General features: G+C 43.9%; 1 protein-coding gene across 2 annotated transcripts in view; it reads left to right on the forward strand.

The window, feature by feature from the left end:
* The window catches only part of veph1 (ventricular zone expressed PH domain-containing 1), a 41,476-nt gene extending 27,076 nt beyond the window's left edge, over positions 1–14,400 (forward strand). Inside the window, exons 8-15 of one of the 2 annotated variants that reach the window (XM_052078249.1) lie at positions 11–202; positions 643–1,025; positions 2,429–2,568; positions 2,693–2,827; positions 5,902–6,019; positions 11,117–11,253; positions 13,224–13,277; positions 13,364–14,400. In XM_052078249.1, coding sequence (XP_051934209.1) covers positions 11–202; positions 643–1,025; positions 2,429–2,568; positions 2,693–2,827; positions 5,902–6,019; positions 11,117–11,253; positions 13,224–13,277; positions 13,364–13,546 — 1,342 coding nt within the window. In that variant the 3' untranslated portion in view covers positions 13,547–14,400. Of the gene's footprint in view, positions 1–10; positions 203–642; positions 1,026–2,428; positions 2,569–2,692; positions 2,828–5,901; positions 6,020–11,116; positions 11,254–13,223; positions 13,278–13,363 lie in introns of those variants that run through there. The other variant, XR_007964391.1, reaches the window with a different exon arrangement.
* The last annotated feature ends 3,083 nt before the right edge of the window (positions 14,401–17,483 follow it).

The raw sequence follows: 17,483 nt of genomic DNA on the forward strand, positions 1-17,483 counted from the left end.
TGTTTCCCAGCGAGAATGGGCATTGCTCGCCATCTCCAAACGCATCGCTACAATGCGAAGGAGGAGGAGTAGGCGGAGGTGGGTCCGAGCCGAGGAAGGCGGGGGGTGAGTCGGAGGCGCAGGAGGACTCTCCTGCCCCCCAGCGGCGATACAGCCTGAATCAAGCGGTGAGAGATGAGCAACGAGAGATGAGATTCAACAGGTGGGAGAGAATGTGATCGTCAGCGCAGATTGACTGAAAGCATTTTCATTTTGTTTTTGAGGGCCGCACAATGTAATATGCTTACAGCGTCGGACTCACAGAGATAAGGATCTGTGATTAAGCCTTCCCTTATGGAGTTTGAAGGATGGAGGTTGGGGAGTTGGTGTCCTATAGCCCACTTCACTTTGCAGACACCATGTGTTTGATTCGCACACGTTGTCTGCACACTGCCATGTCAAGATTGAAGTTGGCTGTGATCACTCCCACATTAGCGCAGACGACCTACTTTCTGTCGGCGGCACCTTTCTGCGACATTATCAACACCGTGTCTTACCCACCTTGCGTTTTATTTATTTGCATCAAGGATTAAGCGGAACATTATTCATGTCTGTTTTTGGATTGAAATTGCATTCTTGTGGTGGCACTGTGGTCTCTCATAGGTCCAAGAGCCTGGCTCTCCATGTTGTGCGCTTGCGATCCATCAATTCGGATGGCGGGGACGATGGAGAAGGAGTGGAGCTGAGTCCAGACAACATGACATTCACCAGCACGTTGTCCTACCAGCCTTCAGCGGCACAACGGGAAGCGACACCTCCTGCCAAGACACTGACAGACAATGCACCCACATACACCGCAGCCCCTGCGCCAGACAATGGGATCAAAGAGGCAGACAGAGCTTTGAGCGGGCAGAAGAACAAGGAGGAGGTGGCGGAGGTGGCGGACAGACTCTACATCCACTTGAGAGACAATCTTGAGATGATCCGAGAGTTTTGTAAGGGCATGGTTCAACAGATCCCCATACCAGAGCAATGCGTAATAGAAGGTAAGATGACCGGTGATGTATATATTTAATCTTAATACATACATGCATCCCTTTAGAGTTCATTCAATGACTTTCACCCATTTTCCTTTATCCAATCTCACTACTACTACAACTAATAATAATAATGATATTGAAGTTTTCACAAAAAAAACTTTTTTTTTACAATTGTATTAACACTGACACAAAAGAAAACACTGAGCTGCAGACAGATAGCCCAACCAAATATTAGAATGTCAATGTGAATGCAGTGTAGAAATCGCGATCAACTGGTAGCCAGCGGACTCGTTTCAAGTCAACCACGAGGGGTGTAGGGGAAATGGGGGGGGGGGGAGATTTGTGTTGTTGATATTATATTTTTTTTATGTTAGTGCACACAGCACCCTTAGCATCCTATCAGTGTCACTTTAACAAAATATTAAACAATATATTTATACGGTACATAAAAAAATAATAAAAAAGCAGGTCACCTTCTGGTGTGTCATATAAAACATGAATAAAACGTGAATAAAAGCCAAAGCTATATATTTTATCTTATTCTCAATTTTTTTTTACCATGTTAACCGACTGTTTTCGTCCCCAAAAAATATAAAAAAATATAAATATAAAATAAAAAAAATATGCAGCAGTATTTAGGACTCAGCATTTCATCATTGAATTTTAAGCTTCAACCAGACATAGACTTCTTACTCCAAGGGCTAAGTTATTTCATAATAATGTTAATACCATCCAGAGGGCATCAATGTGTGATTTCATCTCTTCTGAGATGTAATTTAATTTGAACATGTGTGCTTTTAACAAGGGGTCTGAGCCACCAGAGCTCAGCAAATAATTAAATCACTCGCCCCCAATCTGAACAGTGAGCCTGCAGAGGGCATGCGGAGGTACTGTTTGCATGCCGGATGAATTATGACCCATGTGAGAACAGCATGTGTTAAGGACAATGGGGTGTGATATTAAATGTAGAATGTGCTTTTAAACTCTACTCCTGGCAGGTCACTTTGTTTAGAAGCAAAAAGAGGTCTACAGTTCATGTGAGAAAAAAAATTCAGAAATGAAAACCTCACTTTTGATGTCTTCCACTTTCACATGCAACATCTTCTCTTATGTCAAGTTTCGTATATTTTGGTACAAAGGGGTTTAGTGCCTTTTTCAACAGTATTAGCTCCACGGCCTTGTTGTGCATTCTATCATCGCTGTGTCATTGAAAAATAATCATATGGATCCACGGCAAAGGCTTTTGTTCACGCAGAATGACCTAAAATGTCTAGAATCGTGATTAATATTTTTTTTTTCACGATCGCGAAGCCCTAATGGATACCTGTCATGTTGAATGCGTCTTCTCATTTATCTATCCTCTTCTCACTCAGACACAACTAATGGCTTTGCATATTATTTTATGGCAGAATCAAACAGAGGCTGTGTGGCCAAGCTGTCGTTCTCCTGTCCCCTGAAGGGTCATTACTGCCTGTACACAAAGTCCAGTTTTTGCCTGAGCAGCCGCCGGCCTCATCTTTGGATACACATCATGCTGCTCCATCTACAGGTGCATCGAAACGCCTCGATAAGAACAAATTCGTCAAGCTACAAGTCTCCACCTGCATCTATACACCTCGGTTCAAATTCTGCCCACCATCTATATCATTCCTTATAATGTTTGTCTCTTGTAGAATAAGTCCAAAGTTCCACTAAGTTCTGGAGATGAATGCGTTCAGAGGCTGGCTTCACTTTGGGGCAAGACTCAACTCAAAGGAGCTCACAGCTTCCACATGGCAATGACGCAACACGCCACTCCGCACAGAAAGGTATTTGAGCACGATTTACGGCGAGTCTGGCTGCAGCACACGACACAAAGAAAGAGACCTTTTTGCACGTGTCGAAAAAAATGGTCAGTTTTATCCAAATTATTCTTTTCGGTTGTGATAAATCGTGCTGAATTTTGGTGGCACCGACAGCGCCGATGAGGTCAACTGCTAAATCCCCATTTTATCATTTGACACTTTTCAAACACGTTTTTTTGGAAGAACAAATTCCCAAGTGTGGACACAAGTTTCAAATGCGTCGGCGCCATGCTGTGTCATCCTGAAGTGTCAAGTTAAGCGGTTACTCAGAAAAATATTATATACAGCAGTTATTTTCTTCTCAGCTGCCGCGGTTACCATATGGAGCCCAAACGCACACTTGGATATGACCACCCAAATTCAATTCTTTATATATACTCACACACACACACACAGTAGTTTGTTTTTTTTCACATGATTGCACAAGAACTACACAGCTAATTCATGCAAAATTGTGGAAGGTTGGGAAATTTGCCCATGGATAAACCCATTTTATTTTTTGGTGAAAATCCAGATAAAATTATTGCTTCTTTACTACGCCCCAGGGATGGATGCCACAAAAACTGCTTGGTTGATATTTTCATGATACTGGCTGACACAACACGTGCTGAATAGGAAAGCAAAGCATAAATAAGTGGAAGAGCAGAGGATTTATTTTCAGACGTGACCTTAAATGACCTTAATGTTGTGGCCAACCGTTAGAAGGTAGTGTGGGCATCATTTTTTAGGTGGCGCTGTTTTTTTAGGCTTCTTGAGTGGAATGGTGGAATTAGGACAAAATTTTGCCTTTTTTTTCTCTGCTCGTTGTCATCACATCCGGCATAATTTTGATTTGAGATTAATTTGAAGTGGATTTTTTTCTTTTTTTTTTAATTATTTATGTATTTATTTTTCGTGGGGGGGGGCGGGTTGGCCTTAGTTTTGGAGTGTGCCACGGTGGTTTGGCCATATGCTATTTGTGATGCTGAACTTTTACTTTTTGTACAGTTTCCTTCCAAATGTTCATGATACAGCACTTTGTTTTTGCTCATGTACTCAAGGAAAGTACTGTGTGTCCATGGAAGCCCGTGGGAACATGCGTGTTTGTTGTGTGAAGTGTTCCTATCTATATGTGGGGTGTGAAAAATAAATCTTCAGCTGTTTTTTCAAAATGTAAAACATATCAAGAGAGAGAGAGGGGGAGGGAGGAAAAGTGAGCAACGCCATCCCGTGTGATAGAAATAGTATTATCGACAGCGAGATTTAAAGCAGAGACTTTTTGGGACTTTTCGGGCCTCTGAAATTGAAGTTCTGCCTTTTATGAGTCAGCTCAGCAGTTTTATGACAAAATTGAAAACTTCTGCGGGAGAGATGAGTTAAATGTGAAAAGGGGACAAATGGCAATTAGAAATGGAGTAACGGTAGGCGCGAGTGGGTGTTATTTTTGCCCAAGCAGTCTCTTGAGTGATTTCAAAAGGAGAGTCGAGGAAGAGGAAAGAAAACATGACGGCAGGGAAGTTGATCTGAGTGGAGGTCTGGGATAATTAAGGATTATTGTTTCACCTTTCCACCCCGCCCTGTGTCCCGAGTGGAGATTGTTGTTGATATAGCTGCTCTGTTGATCAAGTTGGGAAGAGGAGGGCTGAAGACGGGGGGGACAGGATGGAAGATGAGGAAGAGCGGAGCGGCACTTGAGATAACAATGTTTTGTCAGAAAGAGAGCGCTTTGCACGTCTGACTTATAGCCAAAGGTCCTGAGTTCGGGTCATGGATCTCCTCTTACACATGAAGTTTGCATGCGTGTGTTTTCTTCAGGAACTCCGGTTTCCACCCACATTCCAAAGGCATGCATTTCAGGTTAATTGAAGACTCGAAATTTCCCCCGGGTGAATGTGAGTGTTCATAAATTGGGTTTCTGTGTCTTGAATTTGATTGGCGTGTCCGTCACGTATCCCGCCTCTCGCCCTAATGAGGAAGAGCGCTAAAATAACACTTGGATAAATTCGTTGGAGGGTCTTTTCATGAATAAGTGGGACCGCAATATTTGAAGGACTTTAGATTTTGTTCCTCAAGTAGTGTCTCGGTCCACATGTGCAGTCTCTATTGCACACCAAAGAATTTTCATCCAATCGTCAGCCTGATCAAAAACTAGTAAAACAGGGAGGACGTGCAGCCAAAAGTAGGGGTGGTCTTGAGATGCCAAATGGGGTGAATTGAGGATATCCAGCAGCCAAACAATCTTCTGAGCCACATCCTGTTGTCTCACTGCAAATGCGTTCCTCTCGTCTAAAATCGTCGTTCAAGCGTGCCTAGGGGGACCTTCATCTGGTGCATCAAGGCCATCCAGCTGTGTGTCAGCCTGGCACACACACACTCACACACTCACACACACACACACACACACACACACACACACACGCACTGAGATCAATGAAGCAAAAACACATGTGGTTGATTAGTGACTATTTATTTCTCATTATGCTGTGCAAGGTAATTTATCGGTTCCCACGTTTGCTTTCTAGAACTTTTATTGTCTTTGGACTTGTACCTTTTACTTTCTAGCTGAGATTTTTAGCTGTTGAACCTGAAACAATTGTAAATGTGGGATGTTGAGAAATGGGCATCTCCGAATGATAGACTCATGTTTTGTGAGCTGTCATTTTGTTAATGTTATGTTTCTTTCTGGGCTTTGCTTTCTTCTGGTACGAGTTCCGCTCTTCCGTTACCAGCTATGCCCGTTAGCTACACTGAACTAAAGGGCCTGTTAGATTTACAAAAAAAAAAAGTATGGATATTGATTGCACACGTACAAACTCATGTTACAACAACACGAGTATTGCATAAAATAACAAATGTATTCATGTTGGTGAAAGTTGATTTGAATTATGGTCATCGTTGTTGCCCCTCTGTCACTGATGTTTACATGATGTGTCGGTCTGATTTGGACATGCCTTCATCCAACTACGCAGGCATGACCGGTTGATCCACGCTGTTGGATGTTGGAAATAAAATAGAGGTGGTGTCAGTCCAATTGTCATTTTCTGTTGGTGCTTCTTCAGGACCTGGACAGTCTCCAGATGCAGCTGGAGGAGGTTCGCTTCTTTGACCTGTTTGGCTACAATGAAGAAGAGGCAGGCTGGTTATGCTTCATGTGCAACAACCCCGAGAAGGCCACAGGTACAAACACACACACAAAGGACAATTTCTTGCAAGAGATATCTATTCGCCATCTCAATTGTAGTCCGTTTCTTTGGACTGCACCTTTGAAAACATTCCAATGAACCGTGTGGTGGTAACCCCCCCCCCCCGAGTCCCTTGAAGCATAATAATGTATTCCCAGAATATTCCAGGTGACGAAAATGCTCACAGTGTTCTTTGTAAAGGATCCATTTCGTCAGTCAATCAGCTCTGATGAGTTGACTTTGGACCAGTGACCCGTTTTCGAAGAGCACTTAGCCTCGATGATGTCATGTTTCCATCCCTGAATTGCATTAAGATGACTGCTCGTGTGTGGGTGTGTGTGTGCGTGCGTGCATGTGTGGGACAGACCAAGTTATACATTGGATTCTTCTATCCGCGTATGGCAAAGAGCTTTTTTCCGAACACAGGTCATGGTTGAATTTGTTACATGCTCAATCAGAGCAGTTGTGCATACAAGTTAGTGGACACAACAAAAAAATCTTATATGTATATATGTATGTATTTGCATGAGTGGGGTTTAGAGAAGCTGCCCCTTGGCATTTTTCTTGCCAGTGCGTGTGCATGCACAAATGACTACATGTGTCCTCGACCGACTCCGTTTCACCAAAAGGCTTTTGTATGAAAAGTGAGAGCAGATGGTACACATGCAAGTCATGTCAAAGGCATAATTGTTTTCAATATAGACATCGTATTCATGTCAAACGTGTTGAAAGTTTGTCTTTTTCACTCTGGAAGTACTCCATGTGATCTTGGTGGGGGGATTGCGTGCAAGCAGGCGGGTGATGATTTAGTTTCACCAATTTCTGTTTTTAGCTGGAAGCTGAAGTCTTGTAAGCAATTTGAACAGCAGTTGTCGGATAGAGTCAGCAGACTATTGTTGCCCCTCGGCAACATTCATCCCAAACCATCAGGCTGACTGTTTTCGTATCACTCAAACCTGACTAATGCTTCATTGGCCTCCAAACATTCTCTTATCGCTATTCCACGATGAAATAGTTAACGATGACGATGATTCTTTAAATCAGGGTTGTCAAACTCATTCTTGTGGCGAGCCACTCTGGAGTTACGTCTTCTCTCGGAGGGCCGTTAAGACGGTGAAACCGAATAAAATTGTAACCATCACGTTGTGTTAGTACTTGTACACAAAAAAAATGATGGCTCACTAGTTTTGAAATCAGTCAAGTATTTGTACAAATATTGCTCATGTGAATATAAACGGTAACAAAATTATTGCAAAATTTATTACCTATGATAATTTGAGATTTTGGTTGAGATTTAAGCAAGGATGAAGGAAGTTCACACAGATGATTTGCTTTCGCGGGCCACATAAAATGACATGGCGGGCCAGATCTGGCCCCCGGGCCTTGACTTTGACACGTGTGCTTTAAATGGTCATCAATACGTACGCCCATCTATATTCTATCGTGTTTGTCTCAATCAGGGTCACAGGTGAACTGGAGCTATTCCGGCAGGCTTTGGACAAGAGTACACTCTGCAGTTTTTGGCCAGTCTATCGCAGAACTTTGATACAATAAAAACAATATTTATCGACCATTGTATTACAGGGATTAGTTTAAATGTGTTGAGTGAAGCTGAGAGGAAACAAGGCGAGCTTTGTTGTAACCAAAGAAAAACCATGCAGCAATAATTTCACAGGGTTTAGAATTCACTTGCAGCAGCTCTTTTCATGCCAGGAGATATTGGACTCAATTCACAAGTTAAGAATAACACAAAACGTCTCCATCTTATAAATATGTGAAACATCAACATTTGCATAAAAATAGGCCCACCATCAACTGAGTCACGTGTCAGTCATCCAAGTGAACGGTGTCCAACTTTTGGTGTGACCGTGGCGTATTAATATAATTGATCGTGACAGGTCTTACATTAAATTTCCATGATTCAAAAAGAAACTTTAAAAACATCTTTCTTTTTTGGGTAGGTGCGTAGAAATCCAGCTGGAAAAATATAAGGAGATGCTTAAATAATAAAATGTGCTTTCGTGTTTCTGCGACACACACAAAAAAAAATAAAAAGTCAAACAAATTACACCGAGACACACACAATGTCCCGCTTTCCTGTATGTCTCAATAACATGTAAGTGAAACACACTTGTAGTGGAAGTTACCCTTTGGATGATCACGGAGTTTAATTCTCCCGTGACGGCACACATGATGGAGATTATTGGAGGCATTTTGTTCCCAAAACAACTTCTCGTTTGTAGGTTCTACTTCAGTTGTTGGAACAAATCGGTTTCATCTGTGATTCCTATGCAATTAGAAAGCATTCGTTTGCGATAATACTGTACTACAAAAAGAAAATGTTTTCTTTGTTGGTCACAGTTGGTCAAATGTAGCGATAAAACACTCACAGACACAGTGGCCGGTAATGCGTTAATATTGCAAAATGAATAGCAAATCTGAAAAAAAAAACACATTCCGTAAGAGTGTATTGTTCCGTTCAGAGCGGACTATACGGTTCAATATTTTCCCGTTGCATCCCTAGTTGTACAAGTACAAAGTCTTCCGCAGGTTATTTGTGGAATCCAACATTAGATGGAATGCAAATCTGTCTTTGAGTTGTCAGGCCCGTTCAGCTTTCAGCGGACTTGGTTTTAATTAAAGCTTCGAAGGAAGTCATTTGGACTTTCGGCTTGTAACAGTTGAGCGAGGCGGTCCAAGTCCAAGTCCTTTTCACACAGCTCATAATGTGTTCAATTCACCGCACTGCTATTTTACCTGGGAATCAGGAACGTTGCTTCTGGCTTCTGGCCAATGTAGCTACTGTGCTCAGTTTTTGGCTTCTGTGGAAGATCCTGACTCGGCTTTGTGGCAATATCAGTCATCAGCTTCAGCTATTTCTTCCCAAGACAAAGTTTTAGGCCGTTAGGGAGAAATGAGGTGTCTCTGAATGTTATGGTCAGCCTTTGGTCTTCTGCCAGCCAGAAAGAGAAGAGACTATTTTATATACAGTAAATATTAAGATTAAGATATACTTTATTTTTCAGACACTGGAGAAATTTACAGTCTACAGATGCAAAATTGGGGAGTAGAAAGAAGAAAAACAAAGTGTTTGCATGCACAAAAATAAATGTTTCAGAGAGAGCTGTAAATGTATATATAATTATATATATATATATATATATATATATATATATATATATATATATATATATATGAGAGAGAGAGAGAGAGAGCACTGCGGTACATGGTATGATTATGTGTTGGGATTTTATTTACCGTATTTTCTGCTCTCTAAGGCGCTTCGGCATATAAGGCGCACCTTCAATGCCTGGCCTATTTTAAAAAGATGACCTTGACCTTGCCCTTGAAAACAGTTTTCATATATAGGGTGCACCACAATATAAGGCGCATAGAATAGAAGCTTCAAGAGTGGCCGAAGTTGTGTTATGCATCCACTCGAGGGAATACAATACAATACAGCTTTATTTACAGCATTCACAACCGTTGCAGCTGTAACAAAGCGCTTTACAGGACATTAAGATACTATGTCCAAGAAATCAGAATATTGATCCATATATAACGCGCATCGGATTATAAAGCGCACTGTCGGCTTTTGAGAAAATTGAATGCTTTTAGGTGCGCCTTATAGTGCGGAAAATACGTTAATCATTGACCTTTCATAAATTTGACCACCAGGATCATGTTTGTTAACATGGAAACACATTTCAGGCAGGTGCCAAACTTGCTTCTTTGGCTTCCAGCCAGGAGGCGTGATTTTTGTTCCAACTTGATTGTAAATGCAATTGTTGCCATATGACTCGTGACCAGACCAGAATGTAATTGTTGCGGCACTTTGCTCACCGTTTGATCGGTGTGATTCTCACTTGTGGTGTGACGGGTCCTGTGTTCAAATCCTGGACAAGCCCGCAGCCTTTTGTGTAATAGTAGTTTCTAATGTGGCTCCTTTGTTCTTGAGCAGCCCCCCCCCCACCCCCCGAGTGCTGCATGAGTCATCCCATTGTGTGTGCAAATTATTATTCAGAACGGCACTTCCTCTTAAAATGTGTTCAAAAGAAGTGTGAGTAAATGAAGACCAGGATTCTTCATAACTGCAATCGGAATCATTTAGGAGAATCAAAATTGACTGCCCTGTACTTTGTAGAAAACAAGCAGATTTTGGGCAGTATCTCTTTGTAATTGTCCCATCGCAAGGCGCGTGTTCTTCCCATGCTCGGGTGTTGATCTTCTTGGAGTGCGCTGGCTTCCTCCCACATCCTCAAAACACGCTCGTAAGGTTAATTGGAGACAGTGAATCATTCATCAGTGTTCATGGTTGCTTGTCTCCATGCGATCTGCAACTGGCTGGTGTTCAGTCCAACTCAGTTTTATTTATAGAGCACTTAGGTGGAAAAAAAACCCCAACCACAGCTAAACACAGTGATGCACATAAATAAAAGTTGAACATGTGAAAAATAAAAACGTTAAGTTGAAGGGCAAAGTCTCATGCTGAGTTGAAAGCTGGGGTAAAGGTGAGACCGGGGTGTACCCTGCCTCTTGCACAAAGGTGCAACCCAAATAAATACAAGCTTGAAAGAAAATACATGGGTGGATTACCACTCTGGTCGGCCCGGTGGACCAGTGGTTAGCACGTTGACCTCACAGTGCAGAGGTACCGGGCTCAATTCCAGCTCCGGCCTTACTGTGTGGTGTTTGCATGTTCTCCGGGTGCCTGCGTGGGTTTTCTCTGGGTACTCCGATTTCCTCCCACATTCCAAAAACATGCATGGCAGGCTGATTGAACACTCTCAATTGTCCCTAGGTGTGAGTGCGGATGGTTGTTCATCTCAGGGTGCCCTGTGATTTGCTGACAATCCGTTCAGGGTGTCCCCCGCCTACTGCCCGAAGACAGCTGGGATAGGCTCCAGCACCCCCCGCGACCCTAGTGACGATAAAGCGGATCAGAAAATGGATGGATGGATTACCACCATTGGAAAAATGCACAAAAGCCAAAGAAGAATCAACAAACCGAGATCCCGTGGTGATATTCTGCTCTGACTGTGTGAAGCAAAGTGCTCATGTCTTCCTGGTCTCGTTTGATGTCTCTCTGCAGGTGTAAATCAGGAAGGTCAGCCTCTCATCGAAGGGAAGCTGAAGGAGAAACAGGTCCGCTGGAGGTTTATCAAGCGCTGGAAGACTCGCTACTTCACCTTGGCGGGAAACCAGCTGCTCTTCCGCAGAGGCAAATCGGTACGCTCATGATGAAAATGAGGCACGCACACGCACACACCCACCCACCCACACACCCACCCACACAGATTCAGTGTTCTGCATCCATGTCATTCACGGCCGGCCAACCCGTATGCAAGAGTGGAAATTTCCACCCGTGATCAGCTCGGTTGTCCCCGTGGGGGGAGCTGCTGAAGTCAACTGTAACACATCTTGGCCTTGGGACTCGGTCCGGAGGGAACTGCCGAGGCCAAGGTGCAATGATGCAACAATATGAGTCACTTTCACATCCAGCGTAACTGCGAGCAGATATCTCCACGACCAAGTAGCAAATAACCAGGATAGTGTTTATCAAAGGGAAAATGAACATACAAGCAAGACGTTTTGCCTTTTAATCTCATACTTTGGCGGCCTATTGGTCCAGTGGTTAGCACGTCGATCTCACAGTGCAGAGGTGCAGTGTTCGATTCCGGCTCCGACCTTACTGTCTGAAGTTTGCATGTTCTCCCCGGTGCCGCGTGGGTTTTCTCCGGGTACTTTGGTTTCCCCCCACATTCCAAAAACATACATGGCAGGTTAATGGAACACTCGAAATTGTCCCCAGGTGTGAGCAAGAATGCGTGTGCCCTGCGATTGGCTGGCAACCGGTTCAGGGTGTCCCCCCGCCTACTGCTTGAAGACAGCTGGGATAGGCTCCAGCACCCCCCCGCGACCCTTGTGAGGATAAAGCGGATCGGGAAATGGATGGATCTCATGTTTTCTTTCCAAGAGACCATTCCTGGATGGTTCGCTTGGAGGTTGCTGAATTTTATATACCGGTAACCTCCGATATATTTTCTTCTCTTCACATCTCTTGTTGTCAAATATGACACTATTCTTCTCCAAGTGGAGAAGTGAACCTCCTCCGTGTTCCTCACACTAGTCAGCGTTGAGTTTCTGTCCCACGGCAGGATTCTCTAGAAATATCCAAGAGTGAAGCTTTCTTGTTTTTCAATTCCAAAACGGCGGCGCCATCTTTGTTTTTCAGTAGCCACAAATGGGAAAAGTTTTCCAGCTTGGTTCTCAGCTCTCACTTCATTGTTTTCAGCTCTTGCCGGTGTGTTGAGAAACCACTTTCCACATGAGTGGGGGTGGGGGTGAGATTCCACAAAATGTTATTTTAAGTTGCTCCATTTCCATTGGCATCTATCATCGGTGGCTCGAGGGGGTCTCGTTGGTTCCACTCACAAGTTTTTTTGTTGTTTTTATTTTTTAAATATCTGGCTCTCTTTGTGTTGCAGCAAAAAACATGTTTATTGTGGATGTTACCCAGTTTGAGAATAGCTTCAATAAAATAACATTTTTCATGTTCGACCTAAAAATCCACCAATTTTGCTGTAGCGTAGCTGGAGCTTTGCGAGTTTGAAAATTTTTCTGTCATGCTGCTAAATATCAATCAGTTTAGCCCGTATTATAGCCAAAATTCGATTACCATATTTGGAAATGTCTTTTTTCTTCTTGCAGCTTGCCTTTGGGCCTCTGGGGGGGCCCGTTGGGGCACGCTTTGAAACTCGCTGCCTTTGATTATCATGCTGTACCTAATTTAGTGGCCAGTGAGTAATTGTTGACGATTCACTGCCGTGTCTGTTCCATGAAGTCAATAATGAAATGGGTACATGAACACATATTTGGAAAACACCGAGAAGACCTCCAGTGTGGTGACAACAGCACTCGTCAACAAAGACAATGTCGAGTTATGTGGTTATCGCCACATAACTTTGGGTTTCCCAAGAAAAGACAGTGCGCATCTGCCGCCTCGACGATTACAGATGCATTGGCAAGCGTATTTGTAACATTTCCCTGCACAACAAACACATTTCAACATTCAGTCGGTAAAATCATTCGGTGCGTGTTGAAACGTACGGGAAGCAGTACAGCGATGCGTCAGCGTGAAGCGGAAATGACGACGATGCCATTGTTCATTTTTTTTTTCCACTCGCACTCCCTTGCAGAAGGACGAGCTGGATGACATTCCCATTGAGCTGACCAAAGTACAAAGCGTCAAGGTAAAGTCTAGCAGCACCATTTCTTCTCTTTCATCGGTGCGCCCTCTGAATCCACTTCCCTTAAGGCTAACTCATTTTTCCGTCAGGTGGTGGCCAAGAAGCGTCGAGATCGAGGCCTCCCGCGAGCCTTCGAGATCTTCACGGACAATAAGACGTACGTGCTGAAGGCCGAGGATGAAAAGCACGCCGAAGAGTGGCTGCAGTGCATCAACGTGGCCGTGGCTCAGGCCAGAGAGCGGGAGAACACGGAGGCCACCACCTACCTGTGATCTTACCGAGCCGTCTTCAGCTTTATTGGAAACACACACACCAAAAAAAAAAAACTGTTGGGCCTCGTTAATCAAAAGGTTGTAAGTGTGACTTTAGAGGATGCAAATTAACGTATATTCCACACTAAAAGCCTTCCATTTTCTTTAAAGCTCACAGCGCACCTTGAAATCCGATGCGCTTTGTGTATGGTCGTTATGGTAATATTTCAACCCCAAAATGGCTCCTTGCTCGAGACATGCTTCAAACTGAAGGCGATCGGTTTCGCAGTTGAACACGGAAATAGAGCAGCAGCAAAAGAGTTCAACGTTAACGAGTCAATGTTATAACTTGCTGTTGGTTAAGTCACCTGTGTAGCTGCTTTATTAAATTCGTTTGACTGACATCTAATCGTTCTGTTGGCATTTCCTTGAACGTAGTGCCATCTAGTGGATGCATTGTAGATTGCATCTTATAACGCGGTGCGTCCAATATATGGAGAAAAAAAATTACAAAATAGGTCATTCATTGAAGGTGCACCTCATAATCCAATGCGACTTTTTAGTGTGGAAAATACAGTAGGCCTTTTAGTCCAGATACGTTTGGTTGATCTCCAAATGAAGAGTTCTTTTGACACTCGGTCGGTATGCAGTGTAATTTCCGAGAAATTATGTTCATATTATACCAGCAATGGAGGACTGGCTGTCGAATAATATTCTTTTGCCACGGATGGACCAAACAAGCGGCCATGCTAGCGTCATTGTATCCTGTGATAGTGAGTACCAAAATGATTTTGTGTGTGTGTGTGTGTGTATATGTTGAAATAGGAATTTTATAAACCAGTTATTTCGAAAATAAACGTAACCCTTTTTGTATATACTGTATGTGTTATATTTTTATTATTTACAATCGCAATTCAGCAATTATATGATGAGATTAATGACGAGATTACGTCTTAAATTTCCCCAGTGTGGGACAAATAAAGGATATCTTATCTTATCTTAAATGAACCAATTTTAGGGGGGGCAACAACAAAATGAATGCAAGATTTACTACGGGATTCTTGATCATCTTCGTGTATAATGAACGGAGCGGGTCGCACGTGGGATGCCTTTTGCCCAACGCCCATGTAGACATGTTCCCACATTTTGCGGTTTGAGCGTCTTATTTCATTTCACCGTCTCAGAAGGAAAACATATGATTGTAAATGTCAAAATATGCTTTCAATGTGTATATAATACAAGGTGTGATTGTGATTGTACGCAAACGCTTGCTATTTTCTTTTGTTCTGCTTTCTGTTTCTTCCAAAGAGCACGGCTCATATTGCTTTCACGCAAATAGTCGTCTATTTTGGAAATTCCTTTGAGTGTCAGTACAGTGGTCGAGTTGCTTTTCTTTCGCAATAGCTCTGTCTGGAGTGGGATGTTTTTTGCGGTCCCGAAGCCGAACTTGATGCTTTGCGGTGATCTCAAACTGTTGCCTCATCATAGAGTGAAGATTCACGTTTCACATTTCACATACAGTATCTTGTAATACACATCCATGAGTTGTCCTGTTTTCTTTTGTTTTGATCCCCCAACTGCCCAGTCAGCAAAATTTGTCTGGCCCAGCTCTGGGCCCACATACCTCAATGAATGACGGTCCTGCAGTGGCCCACGTCTGGCCCAGATCTGAGCCGCATTGTAAAACCATATCTGGCCCTACTCCGGCCCGACGCTGGGCCAGAACAGGTTCCTGATATCAGCCTCAATTCAACCTCAACCAAGCCACATCTTTCATGAGCTATATTTGACCCACATTAAAAAAAAAAAGTCTCAAAAACGACTGTTATAAAAATATGTTTATTGTCATAATTTGTGAACCTCACATATAACTCCACATACACCGGAAAAATGCATTTTTCTTTATTTCACAGTGAACACAAAGTCCAAGTTGGGATGCAGCTCTTTCTCTAGAACGGTATTTTTCTGTCCATCAAATCGTTGCGCTCTCCATGTCCTCTTTTCTTCTTTTGCTGTCCTTCCTGTCACCATCCCAATCAGGAGGCAGATGTAGCCATCTTTCAATTGTGACATCAATTTCCGAATTTCTTTTTCTTTACCCAAAAAAAAAAACGACCATGTATAGTAAGGCGTTTGTTCGCCGAGAAAAAAAACAACCATGTATATAGTAAGGCGTTTTTAGACGGAAAAAAAACGACCATGTCTAGTAAGGCGTTTTTAGCCGAAAAAAACGACCATGTATAGTGAGGCGTTTTTGGACGAAAAAAAAACGACCATGTCTAGTAAGGAGTTTTTAGCCGAAAAAAAACGACCATGTATAGTAAGGCGTTTGTTCGCCGAGAAAAAAAACAACCATGTATAGTAAGGCGTTTATAGCCGAAAAAAAAACAACCATGTATATAGTAAGGCGTTTTTAGACGAAAAAAAACGACCATGTCTAGTAAGGCGTTTTTAGCCGAAAAAAACGACCATGTATAGTGAGGCGTTTTTGGACGAAAAAAAAACTACCATGTCTAGTAAGGAGTTTTTAGCCGAAAAAAAACGACCATGTATAGTAAGGCGTTTTTAGCCGAAAATAACGACCAGGAATAGTAAGGCGTTTTAACCCGAAAAAAACGACCATGTATGGTAAGGCATTTTTAGCCAAAAAAAACGACGATGTATAGTAAGGCGTTTTTAGCCGAAAAAAAACCGACCATGTCGTTAGGGTTAGGGTTAGGGTCAGGGTCAGGGTCAGAGTCAGGGTCAGGGTTAGGCTTAGGGTCAGGGTTAGGGTTGGGGTTAGGGGTTAGGGTCAGGGTTAGGGTTAGGGTTAGGGGTTAGGGGTCAGGGTCAGGGTTAGGGTTTAGGGTTAGGGGTTAGGGGTTGGGGTGAGGGTTAGGGGTAGGGTTAGGGGTTAGGGTTAGGGGTAGGGGTAGGGGTAGGATTAGGGGTTAGGGGTTAGGGTCAGGGGTAGGGTTAGGGTCAGGGTCAGGGTTGGGGTCAGGGGTAGGGGTAGGGTTGGGGTTAGGGTTTAGGGTTGGGGTTAGGGTCGGTGTCAGGGTTAGGGTTAGGGGTTAGGGGGTTAGGGGTGGGGCTAGGGGTAGGGGTGGGGTTGGGTTTGGGTTTGGGTTAGGGTTTGGGTTAGGGGGTTAGGGTTAGGGTTGGGGTTAGGGGTTAGGGTTGGGGTTGGGGTTACGTTTGGGTTGGGGTTAGGGGTAGGGTTATGGTTAGGGGTAGGGTTGGGGTTAGGGTTTAGGGTTGGGGTTAGGGTTGGGGTCAGGGTTAGGGGTTTAGGGTTAGGGGATTAGGGTTAGGGTTAGGGGGTAGGGTTAGGGGTGGGGTTGGGGTTTGGGTTAGGGGGTTAGGGTTAGGGTTGGGGTTGGGGTTACGTTTGGGTTGGGTTAGGGCTAGGGTGAGGGCGGGGGTGGGGGTTAGGGGTTAGAGGTTAGGGGTCAGGGTCAGGGTTAGGGGTGGGGTTAGGGGTAGGGTTAGGGGTCAGGGTCGGGGTTAGGGTCAGGGTTAGGGTTGGGGTTAGGGTTAAGTTTAGGGTTAGGGGTGGGGTTAGGGGTGGGGTTAGGGTTAGGGTTAGGGTTAGGGTTGGGGTTGGGGTTAGGGCTGGGGTTAGGTTTAGGGTTAGGGGTGGGGTTAGGGTTAGGGTTGGGGTTGGGGTTAGGGCTGGGGTTAGGGTTAGGGTTGGGGTTGGGGTTACGTTTGGGTTGGGTTAGGGCTAGGGCTAGGGTGAGGGCGGGGGTGGGGGTTAGGGGTTAGAGGTTAGGGGTCAGGGTCAGGGTCAGGGTCAGGGTTAGGGGTGGGGTTAGGGGTAGGGTTAGGGGTCAGGGTCGGGGTTAGGGTCAGGGTTAGGGTTGGGGTTAGGGTTAAGTTTAGGGTTAGGGGTGGGGTTAGGGGTGGGGTTAGGGTTAGGGTTAGGGTTAGGGTTGGGGTTGGGGTTAGGGCTGGGGTTAGGTTTAGGGTTAGG

Source organism: Hippocampus zosterae, chromosome 10 (assembly GCF_025434085.1).
Source record: "Hippocampus zosterae strain Florida chromosome 10, ASM2543408v3, whole genome shotgun sequence".
Lineage (NCBI taxonomy): Eukaryota > Metazoa > Chordata > Actinopteri > Syngnathiformes > Syngnathidae > Hippocampus > Hippocampus zosterae.